This window comes from Nannobrachium achirus, assembly GCF_963921795.1.
Source record: "Nannobrachium achirus genome assembly, chromosome: 23".
NCBI classification, from domain to species: Eukaryota; Metazoa; Chordata; class Actinopteri; order Myctophiformes; family Myctophidae; genus Nannobrachium; species Nannobrachium achirus.
The window spans coordinates 18921165-18937055 of record NC_137830.1 but is presented as its reverse complement, the minus strand read 5'-3'; the positions used below and the strand labels follow the sequence as shown (position 1 = coordinate 18937055).

At 43.2% G+C, this 15891-nt stretch overlaps 1 protein-coding gene across 1 annotated transcript in view; it reads left to right on the top strand.

Moving 5' to 3' along the window:
• The window catches only part of plekha5 (pleckstrin homology domain containing, family A member 5), a gene marked incomplete at its 5' end in the record, with an annotated part of 320140 nt that overhangs the window by 268174 nt on the left and 36075 nt on the right, over positions 1-15891 (top strand). Inside the window, 2 exons of the mRNA XM_080754816.1 lie at positions 11999-12315; positions 13387-13628. Coding sequence (XP_080610942.1) covers positions 11999-12315; positions 13387-13628 — 559 coding nt within the window. The remainder of the gene's footprint in view (positions 1-11998; positions 12316-13386; positions 13629-15891) is intronic.

Sequence of the window (15891 nt, the reverse complement as noted above, 5' to 3'; positions counted from 1 at the left end):
TGACTGTGAAAGAACTTTCTCCCAAGGTAAAATTAAGACATCATGCTTTATATAAACCAGTATTATATTAAGCCGCCGTGTAGAACTGTTTTTAACATATTTTTTTTTACTTTAAAAATGAATAATTTCCCGTGAAAAACCCGCATTTTTCAGCACGGGCGAAAAAGCCGAGGGGGGCCTACGTGCAGGGGGGGCCCAGGTCTTTGATCTTGACCCCCCTCCCAAAAATCTGTACGACGGGCCTGCCCATATATGGACTTTTACATAGGTGATGTCACAGTGATGTGTCAGGGGACAACAGTGTCAGGCGTGACCTACCAACAGAGATACGCGGACAAGATGTGCCAGTTTTCATAGTAAACTTAAAATGGATTGCAGCTTTAAGCAGTCTGCTCTGTTAAGTGAATGTGTGTGTAGTTGGTGCTCAGGGAGACCCGCTGACAGTCAGCTGACTTCATGTTGCTGCCTGAACCTGCGCTACAACTCCATTTGGTGAAGAAAGCCAGGCAGCTTGCCAAGCAACATGGGACCTTCTGTGTTTTTTCCCTTTTAACTTTGTGCTGTTAATTGTGCATGCAGAAGCATACCTCATGGTGATTGATTCACCACTTTGATTCTGCTACACTAGTACACTTACTTTTGTACACCCCATCCCTGCTCTGTGAAGCTCTTTCCAAACAGTCTCTTTATTACAAACGGTACATAATAGGGATGGGACGATAAGCGATATTATCGTCTATCGTGATAAAACACTCACGATAATCGTATCGTGATGATTGAATTTATCGTGATATCGTCCTCCGTCATGCACTGGGATCAATTCACCTTTTATTTGCCGAGCTGCATATCCGGTACCACTTAAACCCTCTATAATTGGTAAAAGGTACTTATAATATGCGGACTTGATACAGTCTTTTCTTCCACTCTCTATCAAATGGGCGGGGTCCCTGGAACTAAATATTTTGAGATGGGGGTCCGTGGCCAAATACATATCATTTTGGGGGTCCTTCACGTGAAAAGGTTTGAGCGCCACTGACATAGAAACGTCGTTTTTTTTCTTCAAAAAACCTTAGAAGGATTTGCACACATTTTCACGGTTCTTCAAAAATAGCAGATCTACAAGCTGTGAGCTTGTATATCTGCTATTTTTCAATAGTAATAGTAAAGTATTAAAGCACAAAATAACGCGTAATCCCAGTCTAAATGGGTTAAACCCCCTCCCGCTATGAAGAACATTCATGGGGGGGCCCGCAGTGAATCCTTGTACCCAGCAGGGCCCAGGATTTGGTGCGACACCTCTGGCTGACGCGTGATTATGGATCCCACTGGGAAAGATGGATAACCACACCCCGGACTCATTTTTGAAGCTTGTAATTGGCTGAACCGGACGTAGGGAGCGCTCCGTTGTAGTCACTTGGACCGCGCGAGGTGCACCAAAACCCAATTATCATTGCGTTTATCGTGCGCTTGCCCAGGCCTTACGGCCTGGGCATAAATAGAACGATTGCATTCACCACGGCTTCGTAACTCGTGCGGCGCTCCGCCGGCCGCACGGCCCTGGCCCGCAATTCGCGGGCACTCGTGCCTGCGGCGCTCGGGCGAGAAGAGCAGGACCAAGGTCCGCTGGCCTATATATACACACACACAGAGCTATATTAAAACAATAATGTATTTGACTTTGGGGAATAAATATGTTGAAAAAAGGTATTTGATTATCACATGGTGACCTAATCACATGGTCACCTTGCCACTTCCGGTCAGAAGGGAAGTCAAATTTAAATCCCGCTTTGATGGCACACCAAAGTCTATTTATTTGAGAACTAGAAACTGTCTATAGGCTCATTGTTGCAAACTAACACCGTTGTATATGGGGAATAAAAACAGTAGAAAACTGTTACAAAAAATAATACCCGATTTTGTAGTGTGTGCGTGAGTGACTGTGTGTGTGCATGCGTGCTGTGTGTTGCACTGTGTGCTAAAATAACTAGTAACTATATAGCTCCTTGTTACACCGTTGTGCGGGGAATAAGCACCCGAAACCGTAATAAAAATAACCCAAAACCGGATAAAAAACATGAATTTTTCGCATGAACTCCTCCAGGCTCAGCTCCCCTTGGGATTTGGGAGTTCCAGCGCCCCTGGGCCTTCGCGCCGCTTGCAATGTCGTGGACAATAACTCCGACGCTGACAAAAACGAGCGCTCTATGCCGTTTCCATCCATCTTTCCCAGTGGGATCCATAATCAGGCCTGGCTGACAGAGCAGGACCCGGAGGGAGATGAAAGCGCTCTGTCGCCACTGATTCCTATCAGTGTTGGGAGCAATGATGTCGTTTAGAGCAGGGGTTTTCAAAGTGGGTGAAGGGTCACCCTGGGGTGCTGCGACGGCAGTCCAGGGGTGCCGCGAGATAACTTGATAATATTTGGAATTTATCTGGACACTTAACAAATATTTAGTATCATTTTAAACTTGAAGTACAAAGTTATTTTCAGTCAGTTCTAACCAAAATGGCTATTATCTCAACGTTTTCCTCGCAACATAATCACTAAAATATCGTCACTGTTGGGCAGAAACCTCGTATCTCCAAGTTTCAAATGTGTACGTCTTTTGGTAAAGCAAAGCCCTGCTTCATCATACAAGACTGTCGCACAAAACTAGTGAAAACAGCCGATCTACAAGCACACAATGCCTCGCACCGCGAGGCGTTGTGTGCTTGTAGATCATCTGTTTTCACTAGTTTAGTACATTTTATAGATGATAAATACAAAACGAACGGTTTTGGACATACAAGGTTTCCACCCGACAACGACGATATGCTATAAATATAAGGTGCTGGGAGTGAAAATCATGCCTCGGATTAAACAAATATTTATGGGGTGCCCTGAGACAAAAGAGTTTGGGAACCCCTGGTTTAGAGCAGGGGTTCCCAAACAGTGGGTCAGGACCCATGCATGTTTGAGTCGTGGATCAATTGTTGTGGGTCGCGAGTAAATATCCCTTTTTCTTTTTTGATTTTCGCACATTTAAAAAATACATATATGTTATTAAAAAGAAATATATAGTCCTATGTTACTTCAAAAGATTAACCAAATAATTGGCAAAACACTAAGATTTTAATGATATTATAACATTAAAATATATACAGTATTACGTTTTCTTAGGTAGGGATACAACAAGGTATAAGTACATTAGTTCCATTGATCCAAGCCGGAACACAATCGATTGATTGATCCTTAAAATAAACGTGCTCTGAAAAATGCACGCTGGCCCACACAGGTAACACGGCCATGTTGTGTCATGCTGTCATGTTGTAGCCTGGCGGGGCCCGACGTCATACTGCGTTCACTCACTCATTCCTTCCACAGTATAACGTCTGGCCTTTGGCCTATTGGCAGCTTGAAAAGTGGCCGGGAGTACTTGCCTTGACAGACAGACTCCTCTAACCAATCAGCGTAGCATAACATCTCTCAGCCAGTCGGAAGAACGGCAAACAAACACGTCTTTTCGGCCGATAAACTCCACTAGCGCATCCTCCGTGTTCCTTTTTAATTGTTGTAATTGATTCCAACTCTGAAATAACTGCACTTATTGCTTGTTTTATGGTTAGAGTGTTAACTGTTACACTTGTTGCATCGTGAGGGCAGCCATTGTTGTTTTGAAAATGCTGCAGCATGCATCTACGTCACCGTCTACACATGGACCAATCAGGGAAATCTTTTCACTTGTTGTCAGGAAAGACAGCTACGTTTGTTGTGCGGAAGCAGTCACTGATTGGCCCCGATCAGAAAATAATCATAATACTCGCTGCCAATACCTGGAAGTCCAGACGTTATACTGTGGAAGGAATGAGTGAGTGAACGCAGTATGACGTCGGGCCCCGCCAGGCTAGCCATGTTGGGGTCAGAAGGGTGCAGAGGCAGATGGATGGCAAGCCGTTTTCAAGAACGCTCTCAAGATCTTCAAAGTGGGCCCTGATCCAGAAAATGTTGGGAACCGCCGGTTTAGAGGAACGGAGAGGGGCGGTGTGGCCATTAGGGCTGTCGCGATTATGACATTTTACATGGCGAATTGTCACTCAAATAATTGCGATTAAGGATTCAATTGTGTTTCTGCCATTGACAATTACATTCCTGTTTGGCTTGTAGGCTTTGAAGTTGCACATATGACACATAAACTAAATATACTAAGAAATGACTGACATATTTGACAACTTTATACTTGAAAAAGAACATTGATAGTGGAAATAGCCGATCTACAGATCAGCTATTTCACTATTTATGAAAATGCTTGAAAATATGAACATTTGAACATGTAAACGATTATGGCGATTATGACGAAATAATTGCAATTATGTCAAATAATTGCGATTAGACAATTATGTAATAATTGTGACAGCCCTAATGGCCATGCACTCTCTCCACCTCTCCGCTCTCATCTCTCCCTCTCCTTCTCCTTCTCTCTCTCTCTCTCTCTCTCTCTCTCTCTCTCTCTCTCTCTCTCTCTCTCTCTCTCTCTCTCTTGCTGTGCTGCTGTCGACATGAATAAGTCATGGGATCGAGCCTTTAATGAGTGCAGAGCATGTGAACCGAACGCTAAACCGAAACTGCATTTTGTCATCTTTATCAGTGGCCGGGTACGGTACAATGCGGGGGGAACGTGGCTGTGTTTGCCATGTGGCTGATTCTCATCGCTGCAACGTCTCGTTCGAGCTACACCGAAGAACAGTCACGTTATTTATTATTTATAGATAGTTGCAACGCCACTAGATGCAGGCAGCCCATTCGTGTGTGTGTGTGTGTGTGTGTGTGTGTGTGTGTGTGTGCGTGTGTGTGTGCGTGTGTGTGTGAAGCAGAGCAAAGCAGCTGGCTAAGTACTGCTCAGTCTCCTCCATTATAGGCAGTCGCTGCATTTGGAGGAGGAGGTGCTTTTTGTACCCATAAAAGGGATGTTTTGTTTTTAGTTTTTTTCAGTAACTGCATGCTAAATATCCTGCTTGTTTGAAAATAGTGATGCATGATCATATGAAGTTACTTCATCTGGCAACTGAACCTATTTGAGACCTTGTGTGTGTCAGTGTTCATTTTGTCGACTAAGACTAAAAGACTAAAAGACTACAAGATGTTTATTTTGTCAATAAGACTAGACTGGACTAAAACAATTTTAGAAGACTAAGACTAAGACTACTATGTGTGTTATTCAAAAGACTAAATCTAAAAAGTGTAAGACTAATGGCTGTAAAAATTAACACTGGTATGCAACTTTGCAATTGAATTACTGTAAAGCCAAATACATATTTTATCTTTACATTTGAGAATGGCACTTATCTGTTCTTTTCAAATCTTGTTGGTTTTGCACAGAGAGTAGCAGTGTCGGATGTGATGGATACAGTTACTATATTATATATAAGACAAAATTGTTCAAAGTTATGTGGTTATATTTAGAAAACGATGACTAAAAGACTAAGACTGATCCCAAAAGACTAAGATATTCTGATATTTAGTCGGCTAAGACTAGGATAGCTAACACAATTTCAGAAGACTAAGACAGGACTAAGACTAAATGGTGTGTTATTCAATAGACTAAGACTAAGACTAAATCAAAATTTGCAGGAAAAATGAACACTTGGTGTGTGTGTTTATCTGTCTGTCGGTGTCGGTCTACATTATATTCTCTATCGTCAAACATGGCCTTGTTTTACAGTTACTAGCCATTCCTTTAACTTCAAAACACATACTGTAAGAGCTCAGTAACTGATGCAACGATTTAGCCTTTTCTGTTTTTACTTAATTTTGTTTGCATCCATGTTTGGCATTTAACCACTTAAACCCTAGCATCCCTAATAGTAGATAGTAGATCTACTGGCTCACAGTGAGCTTGTGATGAGGAAATCTGTAGAAATTATGTGTTCAAGATTTAGATATGATTTTTCAAATTCCATTCCACTCGGTTTGCGATCGGCTTCCAAGGTTTGCACGAGGTTTCTCCTTTTTTCAAATAAATCCACAAATAATCTCTTCTGGCCACAGGGGGCGTCACAAACGCCAACAGTTGCCCCGTCGGTCATGTCTATTTCCCCTGCAGCTCCCTCGTGACCCTGAGGCTGCACCCCACGACAAACACAGGCCCGTGTATAGGCAACCTGGCCTGGCGGGGATCTGGCGCTCAGAGTAGCACACGTCTCTGATTCAATTTACAGTCTGCAAACTGGCATAGATTGCCTATTTATGGACATGGATAATGTTAATCCAAAAGCAAAGTACCATCCTTGAGTCGGGTAATGCAGTGGTTTCTATTAGCGGGTCTATTTTAAGCATGCAGTCATGAGTCTGTAGCCTTATGCATTTTAATTCCCCTTTGCAAACCTTCGCACTTTCACACACATCTAAATTATACACATGCTGTATTTTCACACAGTACCTCCCTCTCTCTCTCTCTCTCTCTCTCTCTCTCTCTCTCTCTCTCTCTCTCTCTCTCTCTCTCTCGCGCGCTCAACCCCCTGCCTCACAACTCACAGGTGAAGTGAGCTATGCCGTGTCCTATGTCTTCCATCTGCATGATAAATGGTGATTGGGGTGTCAGTGTGACACAATCATAATGCACTATAGGACAACCCAGGGTTCTCTTCCTTAGTAAGGTCATAACACATATAGATTGAGCACAACTTATCTATAGAATTAACACATCCATTCAGCTTGTAGATCAGCTATTTTTTTGTGGATTTCCGCGACACCCGCACACAACGAGGCATAAAATGACTTTTCTTCTCTAGTAGTCCCTCCCTAACATTTTAGTCTAGTTTTTATTTGTTGACTAAATCATCAATATATTTAGTCTTTTGTTTTAGTCATCATTAACACGGACAAGACAAAACTGATGATGTTGAACCCCAAAACCAACCAGACCCTCATCATCAACAATACAAATGTGTAGGAAGTACAGGAATTCACTTACCTGGGAAGCAAGTTAACACCAGTTGGAGTTTCAGGAGCAGATTTGGAGACGGGGCATCATGGGGTACCATCAATATCACTCCATCAATATCACTTCACTATGCTTAGCAAAACAGACCTGATTTGCACTGCACTTCATGAGCTCTTTTTCCATCTACGAACTCTCTTCACCAAAAATAGCCGATCTACAAACTCACAACGCGTTGTGAGCTTGAAGATCGTCTATTTTTGGTGAACCTTCCCCCCAGAATAGGCATGCTGGGGTTCAAGTGGTTAAACATCAAGTATAACGTTATTTTCAGTCACTTCTGATGGAAACGGATATTTCTCTGTGATGATGTAAGATTTTAACAGTGTAACTCAGGGGTGCCATGGACACATTATGATATCCATAATACCAGAGGATGCCTAGTCTCATATCATGATATGATATCAGTATAATGTCAATGTATTGCCCAGACCCACTATAGAGTGGGCACATCCATTTGTTGATGAGATTCTATTAGGGTGCTAGTCATTAATTAATGTGCAAAGTCTAACCAGAAGGAGTTCGTGCTTAAGAATAATTACATTATCACACACACGCGTGCGCGAGCGCCCACACATGAAGTGCATGCACACACACGTGCACACGAGATAATTATGCTGTTTTGCATTTGATTGTGGCTTCCTTTTGTTTAAAACATGCATACACATGGTTGTGCATATGCGCACGCACACACGCTCGCACACGACACACTACTACACATACAGATAATTAAACCATTTCCCATTCCTCATCCTTTGCCAGGGCTTTGATCCCGGGGGTCGCAGCGAGTGCAGGTATTTTTCAGCGGGAGTCCCGGGGCGCTAGTAGCTCTTAATGAGTATTCTTGGGTTGTTATGGCCGCCGGCCCGCAGACGAAACTTCCTCTACGATGAAGCCCAGGATGAAAAGATGAGTCAGTGAAGTGAAGTTGCTTGTGAGGCTGAGATATCTCCTCGGAACGTCTCACTTTTGCTGGCCCTCGTTGGCAGCACGCATGTCTGCCGCATGACAACGCAAGTTGATGCTGGTCTTACGGGACCAGTGGTGGAAAAAGTACAACATTTTTTTTTACTTGAATAAAAGTATCATTACTGCAATGTAGAAGTAGTCCGTTACAAGTAAAAGTCCAGAATTCAAAATGTACTTGCGTAAAAGTACGAAAATATGGGCATCAAAATGTACTTAAAGTACCAAAAGTAAAAGTACAAAATGTTTGAAAATAGCCGATCTACAAGCTCACAACGCGTCCCATCGCGACGCGTTGTGAGCTTGTAGATCGGCTATTTTCAAATGCCTATAGGTATAAAATAGGGCTAAAGTGGTTAATGTATGTTTTATAATAATGTATATCCACAAAGTAACTAGTAACTAAAGTTTTCAAATAAATGTAGTGGAGTAAAAATACAATTTTGGGATCTAGAATGTAGTGGAGTAGAAGTAAAAGTACTAATAATTGGAAATACTCCAGTAAAGTAAAAGTACTGTACCTCAAAACCGTACTTAAGTACAGTACTTAAGTAAAAGTACTAAATTACTTTACACCACTGTACAGGACAAACATCTCGACCCCAAGTTTGATTATTGTCATTTAACCACTTGAACACCAATTCTGCCCCCAGAGCCCCCTATTCTGGGGGTAACACCATACGCCAGAGATAGCCGATCTACAAGCTCACAATGTGTTGCTACGCTTTTAGAAGGAAACAAGAGCTGCAAGTAACGTTGCAACTCTGGTCTGTGTCCCTAAGTATATACATTATATAGAGGGTTTAAGTGATTAAAAACTTATGCCATGCTTTTTACTTTGGCTATTGAAAAATAGCCGACCTGCAAGATCTTGGTAATTATTGAAAATTATTACCCGGCTTGTTTGAATGCTTGATTCTGATTGGTCAATCGCTGAAATCAGAGGTCTGATATTCCCCGATAACAGACCGCTCTATAAACAGACCGCTGCATAATCAAGGACTCAGAGCACCTGCTGCAGTCCAGCTGCACTGCGTGAATCTTGTGCTGTATCCAACATGTCAGCCATGTAAACAAACACACAGCGACATTCAGAACTAAACGTTGCTCTCAAGAATGTTTTAAAAAATATTTTAAGCGAGAAATGGACGACGTAGTATCAGAAAATGGATTCTATCTAAACAGCACTTCCTTGTTTTCCAAGGCGACCGTGTCGCGCTGGGGGCGACGCCCAGCGCAACACTTGTGGAACACTTCCAGCCATCTGTAAACAAGGAAATACTTTGTTTTGTTTTATTAATTTTATTTAGTAGCCGGGTAATAAGCGGGATAATGAATGGCTCCTTGGTGAATGACGATATATAACATCCCTTCGGCTGGCGCCTCGGGGAGTTAACAGTCCGTCGGTCATTCACCGCGGAGCCATTCATTATCCCTTACATATTTGTGACCAAGTTTAACATCATTTTTGATCAACATGCCTTGTATCAAAACTTCTATATCTGCTTTTAGTTCATTTGAAAATGTCTGCAATCTAGTGGGCCAAAATAGTCTGAAAGCGGTTGATGCTCACTTTGGCTTGGCCTGGCTGCGGAGCTCAAACTGCCACTTTACTAGCGTTCCATTCACCTTGACAAGTGGTTGACATGCTGAGCTTGTCTCTTGATGAGAAGGAGCGGAGAGTGGCCTGCTGCCTGGGCATTCAACAGCCAGAGATATACTGAACGAGTCAGTTTGTCAGTCAGGCTGACTGACAAACTGACTCGTTCAGTATCTTTGACTTATCAATTTATTCATGTATTCGTGTCTTTCAGAATTAGTTAACTTCCCCACAGCTCAAGTTGTTCCTTGGTAACATTCATTTAGTTAACTCTCAAATACCTGGAACATGCCCGAGTCGCGTTACATTTTAACCACTTTTAACCATTATTTTATGCTTTAACTTTAGAAAAACAGCAGATATACAAGCTCACAGCGCGCGGCACCGAGTGCCGCGCTGCGAGCTTGTAGATCTGCTATTTTTGAAAAATCGTGAAAATGAGTGCAAGTCTTTGAATATCTTTGACCTGATCTTTGATCCGACTTTTAAATCCTTCCTCTAAATCATGCTGTTCTCAAACCTTTTCATGTCAAGGACCCCCAAAATTACAGGTATTTGGCCACGGACCCCAATCTCAAAATATGTTGTCCCAGGGACCACCCAGAAGTAAATATTTGAGTTACAAATGTTCGCTTTTAAGTAGATATATTCAAAGACTTGCAAAAAGAAATCATGATTTTTCAAAAATAGCAGATCTACAAGCTTGCAGCGCGGCACTCTGTGCCGTGCTGTGAGCTTGTATATCTGCTATTTTTCAATAGTTAAAGCCAATAGTCAATAATCCTAAATGGGTTAACTGACTCTCCTCTCCTCTCCTCCCCCACCACCTTACTTCTTTCTCTGTTATTTTCAAGAACCCGTTTTAAAACTTTTTATTTATTTTTGAATTTTTTTGTATCATTGTTTGTTGCACTGTTGTGTGTGTCCAGTTGTTGCAGAGTGTTGAATGTTTAATGGACCCACATGGTGGAAACAAGCCTCTGGCTTTTTTTAGTGCCATTTTCTTTTCTTGTTTTTCTTTTTTTGGTACTCGTTGTACTGCTGTACCTTTAAAAATAAGTCAATAAAATGCAGTGCTGTACAAAATCTATACTCAAGAAAATACTCAAGTATTCAAAAGTAGAATTACGAAGTACATTTTCAGAAAGTGTGTGACAATAGCAGACCTTTTATGAGTTTGGGTCCCAAGGGCCCCTTCCTAGCAATGCGCTTTGAGTCAAAAGTACAATATTTCTATTTAAAACGCAGCGGAGTTGGTCCGGGCACAGTCTAAGGCTGCAATGGCAGCCTGACAGCGTGTCGTGGGTTCGAGTCCCGATCCCGACGACCTTTGCTGCGTGTCACTGCCCATCTCTCTAAGGAGTTTCCTGTCAGTCTACTTTTCTATCAATAATAGTCACGCGTAGCCAGACAACTATTCCACAATCTCCGAAAGCTATATAGTATGGAGTCTGGAACTACACCTCCTGAACTACACCTCCTGCCAGAAAAAGCTGATGTTTCTGTTTGTGAAAATATATTTCAAAATACCATTTCTGCTAAGCAGCAAGCTAAATATGCTTAGATGATTTTGATTTATATTAAGCGACTGTAAAAATAAACGGTAGTGGGGAGGAGGCTTCACTTCCGCTTTATCGCTTACTCATGATCAGGGCTTCCGTTCCCCAGACGGTATGACGGGAGCATTCTGGCCACTCGAGACTATATCAATAAAGGCATAAATCTTATACATACATCTTAAAAAAATACATACATCTTAAAACGTAGAGCAGGGGTGGGCAACTTTGATGATGGCGAGGGCCACTATATTTCCACCTTCACTCCAGAGGGCCACATTGCATATTGCTACGTCCTATACTTTGTCATTCTAGTATCTCATACAAAAGAAGCAACAATAGCAGATCTACAAGATCCACAAGCTCTGCGATGCGCTTTGAGCTTGTAGATCGGCTATTTTTGCTTCTTTTGAATTGGAATCCTGTTTTTTTCTTTTTTTTATTGGAATCCTGAAATGTTATATTTTGATTTAATTTCAAACGCATTTAGTTATATACTCATGTTAACTTTATGAACCAAAATACAAATACATTGGACATAAAACATACATTTTAATACTACTATACTAGTCATTAAGCTAATAATATTATAGACTGACGGAATTAAAGCAGGTCATGTTTAGAATTATAACAGCTGAAATCAATAATATATCAGTATTCCGGTATTAAACTGCGGGCCGCATTAAGTGAAGGTGGGGGGCGCATGTGGCCGCCAGTTGCCCATGTATGAAGTAGAGTGAAAGTAATCAACACACAATAATATTGTGGGTCCGATTTTTGGAGTATATTACACTCCAAAAATGTACTTGAGTACAGTACGTAAATGTTCTTAGTTACTGTCCTGCCACTGATAAAATGTTCAGTCAGTGAGAGAAACTCTCCTCTCCCTCTCCGTCCAGTATCACGTCCTACCAGACCCTGCCCAGGAACATGCCCAGCCACCGGCCCTGCATCGTGCCCCGCTACCCCGAGGGCTACCGCACGTTGCCCAGGAATGGCATGATGCGGCCGGACAGCATCTGCAGCGTGGCGGGCTCCGTGTACGACCGGGCCCTCCGCCCCGCCTCCACCATCACCACCGGCGGCGCCAACATCAACTCGTCCACGCTCAGCGCGGCGGAGAAGAGGCGGTCGATGCGAGACGACACCATGTGGCAGCTGTACGAGTGGCAGCAGAGGCAGGCCTTCTCCAGGCACAGTCTGGCTCCCCCTTCAGGTACGGTGCGGTACGGCACCTTTGGTGCACCAAGATTTTTTTAAGATATTCTGAGAACTTTAGCCAAAAATAGCCGATCTACAAGGTGTTGTGAGCTTGTAGATCGGCTATTTTCAGCAAAGAGGTTTTGTGTAGAAGGTAAAAAGAGCAGACAAAGTACAGAGTGAAAGGTCAAGTTTATTAAGTATTGACGGTTCAAGTGGTTAAATGTCTGAAAACACAAACTGACATGAATCCAAAATACACTGATGATTGTGCCGTCAAACGATGAAACCAGTTTGTCAATATGGAATCGGGAAAAGGTTGTGGGGGTCCCTGCTTCATCTCTCTCTCAACTAAGGGGTCCTTGGCCCGAAAACGTTGAAGACCCCTGCTCTAGAGCAGTGGTTCTCAACCTTTTCAGGCCACGACCCCCCAAATAATCATATTTTAACTGGGGACCCCCCATCCTGACGAGCACTAAGGGTTGAGGCATAACATTTTGTATACCATGGTTCTATTGTAAAAATCACACCCGTGTGAACTGAGCGGTGGTTTACCCCCCCCCCCCCCCTTCCCCCCTGTGTGTGTGTGCGTGCGTGTGTGTGTGTGTGTGTGCCTGGTCTGGCCTGGCCTGAACAACAGCGCCCCTCCCTTAACATGTGTGGTCATAAAAGGTACTGCAGGCCTGCAGGCTACATACAGACACACACGCACGCACGCACACACACACACACACACACACACGCACGCATACACACACGGCCACGTATAGGAGACGGTGTAACCACCGCTCAAAAATAGCAGATCTCAATGCTCACAACGCCTCGTGTTGCGAGGCGTTGTGAGCATGTAGATCGTCTATTTTCACAATGTATATCTCATTTTAGAGATATTAAAAAGTCCTTAAGTTGTCACTTTAGAAATGTGCAGATACCCTCTATACACTTAACATTTATGTTGGTTTGTTTACTGTTGAGAGAGAAAACAATGTTGCACATTAAGTTAATCATCTGGGGTCCCCCCAAAATAATGTGGGGACCCCCTGAGTCCAAACCTGTGAGTGAATGTGGTGTTGTCGTCCCCATGCAGGGGCAGGCCACTATGGCACTCTGCCCAGCACCAAGACCATGGGCAACATCTCAGAGCACGTGGCCGTGGCCCACTCCATCCCCACCTCGCCCTCCCACGGCTCGCTCTACAGCACCTTCTCGCCGCCGCGCCAGCAGCCGGCCCACGGCAACCCCGCCAGCGCCCACTCCGAGGTCTCCTCGCCCGTCTTCAGGGGCGACGTGATGACGCTGGACCGCCGACACAGGACGCACATCGCAAAGGTAACCCTGAGCAGTGATGGAAGAACCATTCACATGTTTTACCTAAAATAACATTCAAAAATTATCTTTTTTTTCATGTATTTTATTATTCCCAGTGTATTCCCCCCCCCCCCCCCCCCCCCCCCTCCCAAAAAATACAATTCATCAACTCTTAAGCCTTGGTTTTAATTTCTGTGATTTTCTGAGTGGGTGTGTCCGAATGGTATGAAAAGGGTGACATCACACCGGGATGGTGTTTTCTGCTGGTGTTTCAGTCTGGGTGTGTCAAAGGGTGCGTTCGGAAATGCGCACCGGGTGTGTGCTCAGTGTAGTGAGTGCCTAAACCCAACCCTAATCCTAACCCTAACCTCAGTAAAACTATGCCTAACTCTAACCCTAACCCTAACCTTAACCTCAGTAAAACTATGCCTAAACCTAACCCTAACCCCTATCCCTAACCACAAACGGGGTGCATTTACGAACGCACCCTTTGATACAGGGAAGATTAGCATGGTGCTATGCTAAAATTGGAACAATACAGAGAAGATTAGCATGGTGCCATCCATGGTGTCTTCTCTCTATCATTCCAATTTTAGCCCAAAGACAGCGCCCCATTGCCAACAAAGGGCATTTTGCTATTGCATCTGAAATGGCTTGGAATTAGAGACATGACATAACATCAAATTTCAATATCCGAGTGGTTGTTTAGGCTAAAACCTGTGTAAAACCGTGTTATGGACCAATATTTATATAAAATATATATTTTTAAAAGCATGGTGTGGCCGCTTTAAGTAAAATCACTGCATTGTGACCGATTGCGAAATGGTATTGTACTTAAGTACAGTACTAGCAATAGATTATTCTATCAATTGCTTTTTTGAGTACCCTGTAATCAAACAACCGATTAAGTCACATAGCTGGGTCATTTATGGCACTTCCGTGACCACGAGAGCAAAGGTCCGTTTCTCAATGGATTTGTCATCATATTAATTTTTTTTTGGCCGGGGTGTATTTTTCAAAATGGTCGGGAAAATGTTTGACAGCTAGGGTAAGGGTTAGGGTTAATTTTCAGTCTCATTCACTTACTATAGATGCCTTAATGGTCCACGTCACATTGATATAAACCAGTATGCGCACGCCGGTCGGCACCAAATGAACCCCACCGTTCATAGGATGCAATGGATGGCACTCGTGTTTAAAAATGCATTCCATCAAAGTTTCAGATGCCGTTTTTCTCCCAGTGTGGAGGAAGAATGCTTAGGATTTTTACTGTAAATTCTCGCTCTTGAAATATATCATCCTTAGTTTCTGTTGATTGTGAACAATAATAGCGATTCAAAACAGTTGTCCTTCAAACCCCACCTCTATTCACCGTCATCAGAACAGAGGGAGCGCTCCTCATGATCACCCACCCGATCCACTGGATCACCAGAGCGTCTACTGCTCGCCCAGCTGCAGTCCTAATTATGCTCCGTCCTGCGACGGTGTCGCGCGCAGAGCCGCAGAGCTCCAAGCTCAGAAGGGTTGCATTGGTGACGCGATGTGAGTTTGTTGTATATCAGCTACTCTTGACGCGGAATACCGTTGCGCAATGAAGTATATATGTCTCGATAAGGGCGCACCCATGGGAGCACCTCACTAGCACACAAGAGGATGTTGAATAACCAGTGCTCCCCAAAACAACAGGTTTGGGGATCTGTTGGGAATTGATTACATGATACAGTCAGCTGTGCATTCAGTCTCAATGTTTGTAAACAAATAATTGGTCTATACACTACACTATAAAGGAAAAAACGACTCCCAAAAAATCTGATGTGAGGGGTCAAACTGAAAAATTACCCTAGCTGTCAAACATTTTCCCGACCATTTTGAAAAATACACCCCGGCCAAATTTTTTTAATAACCCTCCTAGATGACAAATCCATTGAGAAACGGACCTTTGCTCTCGTGGTCACGGAAGTATCGGATTTGCCCCAACTAGTCTGCTCGCTGGAATTCCATGTCTAAACATGCAGATCCTTTCTTTTTTTTTTTTCTTTTTCTAAAACGCTTGCGTGTATCCTTTCATCCAAACTGATCCAATTCCACTCTCCCTCAAAGGACCTGTAATTTGTTTGGCTTGTGATCATCTTCAAACTTTCTCTCTCTCTTTCTCTCACTGGATCAGAGGAAGAAATTAGTGGGAACATTTTCGTACACAAATGCACACTGATAGAAACTTGGCACCCTGATGTTAAGGGCTCACATCTCGCATAGGGACACGTTCCTCAATTACATTAGAATA